Consider the following 6,969-nt stretch of genomic DNA (forward strand, 5'->3'; position numbering starts at 1 on the left):
CTTGCCGCAGCCCAGGGACGCCGTCGCGCCGGCAGCTCATGGCGCGGTGGCCTCGTGGCCCCGGCAGCGAGCCGCGCGGCCATCCGGTGGCGCTTGGCCCGGCCGGCACGCCACCAGGTCGGGAGAGAGGGAGAGGGAGAGACAGGAAGGGAAGGGCGGACGCGGCGGGGGGCGACGCCTGCGGGAGAAGAGGCGTCTGGGATCGGGACGAAACGTCGGGAAGGGGAAGAGGAGGCAGAAGCGGGAATCCTAGCTATACAGTCGGCCTTTGTTACTGCACAAAAGCTAGTAAAATATAACAATATATTGACAGAAGGTATCAGCAATATGCCAAATAAGAAATCTACTCGGTGTTGTAGCTTAAGGCAGCAAGGTAGTAGTGCCAAGATTATTGACAGCAGCCATAATATGCAGGAGGTTCAAAGTTGACATATGTAAACAAAAGCCCACATTGTAAACCTCTGTTTTGCATGGATCACACAGAACACAAGAATAAAAACATACCAAGGAAAAGCTCCAAGTACCATTCTATTCAAAAGGAAGGAAAAATGCAACGCAAGACAGGAATCAGCACCTTCCTCAGCGTCTCTTCTCTCTTTTCGTCCAAGGCTTTTGATGCAACGCGCAGCGACAGCTGCTCTCTGTTGTAATCATGAAGCCTCTGCTTGAGGGCATCGACCTCCTTCTCGAGCTGGTGGACCATGGGTGCCTCCAGCTGCTCCCTAAGCAGATGTTCCTCTTTCGCCTTGCTAAGCTGTATAAGGTGGAAAATGGAAGGGAACAAAACGCCGAAAAGAAAACACACACAGGGAGAGAAAACCTAAGTATTTCCCCGTATAGAAGGCAGAAAAATGTAAAGGAGGAGGATGGGAACGCGACCTCGTCGATCTTAGCCCTGACCTCCCTCTGCCGTTTGTCAAGCGCACCGTACTCTTGGACGATGGGCTCGAGCAAGGCGAGCTTGTCCCGCCTGAAGAGGAGGAAGTTGATGAGGGCGTTGAGGATGAGGACGACACGGGGGCCGTCGGCGCGGAGGAGGTCGCGGAGATTGAGGTCTCGGAACTGGATGGACTGGAGGAAGGCGTTGGCCCTCTTGTAGATCCACGACAACCGTAGGGCGCGCATGTGGTGCTCCGGGTTGTCGACCACCTGCAGCACCTGGACTGTAGCTGCTGGTCGGGCTCGTGGCTGCAACAAGCAAAATGCCCCCCAAAGCAAGCAAACGCAGAGATGAGGCCGGATCCAGGTGACACGGGACAGCTCGGGGCGAGGGGAGCGTCGGGGGCGTACCCGACGAAGTTGAGGAGGAAGAGACAGAGGACCTCGGCGACGAAGCCGGGCTGAGGGTGGACGATGTCCTCGGCGCAGAGGCTAGTGCTGGGCGCGATGCCGTGGCTGTGCAGCGCCGCCTCGATCTCCGCCGGCTCGAACAGCGGGAAGGAGTAGGAGCTCGCCATCCCCTCCGCTGCGGGCACCACCGGCGAATCGAATCGAAATCGGATGGGTGGGGTGGGGTGGGATGCGATTTCGGCGGGTTTACCCCTTTCCACTCCGGCAGGCGGCGGCGTTGGGGTTTTCGTCTTCCCGCCCCGTTCTGCGCTGGAGAAATGCAGCGTCTGTGGCTGAGAAACTGAGCCCACCCACCATTGATTTTGAACACACCCGTCCTCGATGCCAGCAAGGGGAGGGGAAGGGGAACGGGAAGGGGTAGAGGAAGGGAATGAAGGGAGACAATGCACCTCCACTTGGTTCGCGTCGGAGGCCTCCCTAGCCGGGACGGCTGCACCTGTACAGCCACGCTGGGGCTTGCTGGTCTCGGAAGGGGCGGCGACGACGATGGGGAGAGGCGGAGGCAGAGCTGGGAAGGGGAAGGGGAGGAGCACCGGCGCTGGGGAGGAGCGGCGGCGGAGGTGGGAGGGGGCGGACAGAAGCTCGGGGGAGCGGAGACGTCGAGGGAACCGGCGTCTGCGGCGATGCTTCTGGAGGAAGGGAGGGAGCGGATAGAGACGGCAACAGATATTTCTGGACGAGGTAGGATCAGCCTCCACCGTTGATCTCAGAATCAAACGGTCAGAGGATATCGGGGTGACGTGGACGGTCTGGCCGCTCGGGAAGCACTTCCGGCTTGTGTAGGGTAATGTAATATATATAGGGGAAGCGCCAGTCAGGCTTGGGCTTTTATCCATGACGCTACGAGGCTGAATAAGGTGGCGTTTGGTTGTTACTTCTAAATTTTAGTTATTGTTTTATTGAATGTTTGACATATATATGGAGTATTAAATATAGATTAATTACAAAACTAATTGCATAGTTTACGACTAATTTACGAGACGAATCTTTTAAGCCTAATTAGTCCATGATTTGACAATGTGGTACTGCACTAAATATGTGCTAATGGCGGGTTCATTAGGCTTAAAAAATTCGTCTCGTGGAGTACTGATGGATTATGTAATTTGTTTTTTTATTAGTATCCGAACACTCCATGTAACATTCTTCCGATACACCTTCTAAATTTTAGTCAGGCCTTGTTTAGTTGGGCAAAATTTGGGAATTTGGCTACTGTAGCACTTTCGTTTTTATTTGGCAATTAGTATTCGATCATGGACTAATTAGGTTCAAAACGTTCGTCTTGCGATTTCCAACCAAACTGTGCAATTAGTTTTTTTTTCGTCTAATGGCGGGAGCGTGTACAGTGGCTTCCCGGTGGATGGATGGAGTGTGCGCAGCGCTGCTTGTACCAAGGGACTCTCGCGGGACGGAGGGAAATGGGGACGGGCGGCGCACGCAACTGGGAGTGGCGGCGCTCAAACCCTAGCCGCCGTGTCTTGCTTCGCGTGGCCGCACGAGTCGATGACGAGCACGAGAGGCGACCGAGGGCAACCTAAAATTGGAGCAGCGTAGCTAAGTATTATTGGAGGCAAAAGGGGAGCTGCGAGGATTGGGATGCATGCGGTCGAGCTGCGGCGCTTGCCCACCTGCGCTTGCACCGGCGCGCCGCTCCCTTGGGGGGTACGGTCGCAACGCAGCCACTGTACACGCTCCCGCCGGTCAGCGCCTCTGCACCTGGCCAGCCTGCATCATCGCACGCGCAAGCGTGGAAGAGTTGCCGAGTCGAGTCCCAAGTCCCAGGTCCCAACCCATGATTTCTATGGGTAGTTTAAGTTTCTAAAGGAGAGACATGGAGAGCAATAAATTTTTCTTGAACTTAGTTTTCCGGATGCATAGTTTCCACTACATATGACAACAGTTTCTATGTGTAGAAAAAATTAATATTACGACTTTATGCATGTACCACAAAAGTGAGTTGATCAGCTATGGCAATCAACAATGTAGCCATCGTTCTAAAAGACTAAAACTGGACTTGCCAAAAAAAAATTGAAAGCTGTGGAGGTCAATGTGTTGAGCGGTATGAAAAATAATACAGGAATTGCTAATGCTCCCAGAGCTCAAGCGAAATCAGCAAATCACTCTATAGAACAGTTCGTTAATGATGTAGCGTCAAAACATTCTTAGGACAAAAACTGTAAGGAACCAAAATATAAAAACAAGCATATAGATCGAGCCACTAAAAATTGGATGGCTGCAATTCGGAGAGCTACCTGTCCCGCGACAACCCCGCTGGCACCGTGGCGCCGCGTGAGTCTCCCGTCTATGCCAACGCCCTCGCTCCTGTCACTTGCTACCCACAACCTCTCTGTATGCCACTTCTGGTCCAAGATGTAGCGAAGTGCTGCCGCCGCTCGGGCCGGCCCCACACAACGCCTTCTTCAGGGTTTGTTCGGTTGGGCCTTCCCCGCCGATCCATGGGGATGCACTCGGCCATGATAGAATCTCGACTCAGTAGAAAACATGCATTTGCCGCGTGGTTTCAATCCCAGCCCACCCTAGCCTTTTCCCGTCACCCTGGCCCAGGAACTAACCCCGGCCGCGGAGGTGTAAGACGCAACTAAAGACGAGACCCGAGTGGCGGCGTAGGCGACCTAATGGCGGCGCTGAAGGAGGGGCAAAACTAGCACACAATTTGAGTGACGACATGCTACTAATAGACCTCCATAACTACACGAAAAAAGACATATTTTCTTTAGAAACCAAGAATTTGAGTGGGGGCACGTGCCCCCTCCTTGTGTACTAGGTCCACCCGTGTTCATGTGGGCCTCCACTTCTGGGAGCATACCATCTTCGCTGTGCCTAGTGCAGTCCTTGTATATATTAGACTATAAGGAAACATGTTATGATGAGATAGTTACCACTTGCAACGACCTATCAGGAAACATGTTATGATGAGAGTTACCACTTGCAAAGAAGATTTTGGACCCTCCAGATATATGTGTGTACTTAATTTAAATAGCAATTATCTTTCAGGTGTTTTCCCCGTCAACTCTTCAAATGTCCAAACAACTAGTATTCCTTGCATACAATCAATTCTATGGACATTTAACAGCATGGTTAGGAGATAAGTTATCATCCCTAGCATTACTACGGTTGAGGTCTAATAAGTTTTCTGGCAATATTCCCATTCAACTTGCTAGAATTCAAGAGCTTCAATTTATGGACTCGTCGGTAACGACCGTATAGTTCTGGAACGCAAACTCGGACTGTTCCCAGGGTTGCTGCGCCCCTACACGGTGACCACGTTAGGCTTGCTGGCGCTGAATATGGAGCTGCGAACCTAGAGCCAACAACTCAGGAAGACGGCCCTAGCGTATCCGAACACAAAGTTGACAGTGTCATGGATGTCCGTCTCCAGATACATTTGTTCTCTGGTGTCGGCGTCGAGGCCCTGTGTTCTTGATCGTGAGGTCCTGGGCCATGAAGCCCTTTATAGTTGGAACTACATAAAATTTTAGTGGCAGCATGCTACTGATGGACCTTTATGGCTACACGAAAAAAGACATATTTTCTTTAGAAACCAAGAATTTGAGTGGGGGCATGTGCCCCCTTGCTTGTGTACTGGGTCCACCTTTGCGCTGAAGCGGCTACCGCGGCGTCACGACTCGGACATGACAACGATTTGGCACTCTCTCCTACAATATCGATCCCCTCCGGTCGTCTTCTCGCCGGTAATCACGTCGCCCTTCTTTTCTTTTCCGTTTGCTTTGTCCTGCGATTCTTGATTCCACCAAACTACCGCAGTCAACCCCGCACATCGGAGATGCAAACGAGGTAGAGCATCACGTCAGTGAGCTCCTAGGATTATCATAAGCTATGTTCTAGGGTTCTTGGTTCAGTTGTGGGTTCTGAATTATTTTCGCTATCAAATAATCAGCAACTTTGCAAAGATGTTGAACTAGCATGAAATTAGTATTAGTCATCCATATATATACCGATTGCATAACTAGCATGAAATTAGTATTGTCCCCTTCTGTTCCTAGCGGACAAGAGAGTTTTGTGACTAATGAGATGTGTCCAGCGTTTTAGTGGCTGAATCGGCTTTCGTCCCGTTTTGTTGCAGGCGGACGAGAAAATAGGTTGCGTTTGTTTTTTTTGGGCAAAAGTTTAGCCCTGTCAAATCGAATCTTTGGATACCAATTAGGTGTATTAAATATAGGCTAATTACAAAACTAATTACACAGATTGAGGCTAATTTATGAGATGAATTTATTAAGTCTAATTAGGCCATGATTTGACAATATGGTGCTACAGTAAATATTTGCTAATTATGAATTAATTAAGCTTAATAGATTTGTCTCGCTAATTAGTCTACTCGTGTGCAATTAATTTTATAATTAGCTCAAGTTAGCATCCGAACGTTCGGTGTGATACGACTAAACTTTAGCCCTGGATCCATGTGACTGACAGGCCGGTCAAGGTCAAGCTCACCTAGATGGATCAAGCACAGCATGCATATATACGGCATACCGTGAAGCGTCCCCCATCTTTTTAATTTCTTTCCGAGGGAAAACAAAAGAAAATTTGATGAGCACACAAAATCTGTATTGATTTAGTCATGGATATATGGAGATACGTACGTACGCAGTTGGCTGATGCTGATGAACTGAAATAAATCAACCTTGATCAATCCTTGTCGTAGTAGGGAGTTAGGGACCATGCACGCAGCTATCAGCACGCCGCCAGTCCTCCCCCCGCCATGGACGGACGCCGGCCGGTCCGGTCAGCCTGTGCCTGCGGGCAACAGACGCCGGCGGCGCAGCAGCACGCCGCGTCGTCATATGCGGTTGGAGCATGTTTGCCTAGCAGATCGCCAATACGAGTCATATGCGGTCTATTTGATGGGCCCTCTGGGCTCTGGCCACCTAGGCCGAGCTATACTGGGCTGGGCCTGTTTGGTTTGCTAGCCTAGCTAGCTTTTAAGCTTGGACAGTTTTAGCCTGTCCCAGGCAAGCCAAAATCTATTTGTTTGGTTCTATGTGTTGTCTAAGCCCAACTAGTAAATGGTGTGTTTGGTTGCCTGGTTTATTTTGCATAGAATCTCCTCTTCTTTAGTCTGGTAAGTATACCCACGTTGAGGAAATTTGTCGAACAGGGGGTGGGCGCGCAGCACCCCGGCGAGCACGGCAGCAGAGCATCACGGCCATCTCGGCAGCCATGCACGGCAGCGAGCATCACGGCCATCTCGGCAGCAGACGACGAGCTCATCTGCTTGCAGTTGACGCCGTCCGTCCGTCCTCCGTGAGGACGAGCCCGAGTGCAGCGTGCAGCGGCACGGCGCGCTGCGCCGCGTGGTCCGCCGCCGCAAACAGCACCGTCGCCAACGCCTCATCCACCTGCAGCATCCTCATCTGCTCCTTCATCTGCTTACGGGGTCGTAGGTGGACATCCTGGTTGCAGTTGACGACGAGCTCACTGCAGTCACGGGGTCGTCCTCAGCGAGCACGGCAGCAGACGGAGTGCTGTCGGCTGGTCCTCGTCGATGACGGAGGGCGCCTCGTCATCAGCGTGCTCGAGCTACGGCCGGCGACCCTGCCACCAGTGCGTATAGGAGCAGCGCGCAAGCGAGTAGATCGGGGA

General features: G+C 51.7%; 1 protein-coding gene across 1 annotated transcript; it reads right to left on the reverse strand.

The window, feature by feature from the left end:
• Window positions 1-335: 335 nt before the first annotated feature.
• On the reverse strand, window positions 336-1,777 carry LOC136531846 (kinetochore protein NUF2 homolog). Its single transcript, XM_066524495.1, has 2 exons — window positions 1,323-1,777; window positions 336-1,188 (listed from the first exon to the last, which is right to left on the reverse strand). Exons 1-2 carry the CDS (start codon window positions 1,455-1,457, stop codon window positions 580-582), a joined length of 744 nt encoding a protein of 247 aa, XP_066380592.1. The 5' UTR covers window positions 1,458-1,777; the 3' UTR covers window positions 336-579.
• Between the last annotated feature and the right edge of the window lie 5,192 nt (window positions 1,778-6,969).

This window comes from Miscanthus floridulus, unplaced genomic scaffold, assembly GCF_019320115.1.
Source record: "Miscanthus floridulus cultivar M001 unplaced genomic scaffold, ASM1932011v1 fs_453_5_6, whole genome shotgun sequence".
Classification (NCBI taxonomy): domain Eukaryota; kingdom Viridiplantae; phylum Streptophyta; class Magnoliopsida; order Poales; family Poaceae; genus Miscanthus; species Miscanthus floridulus.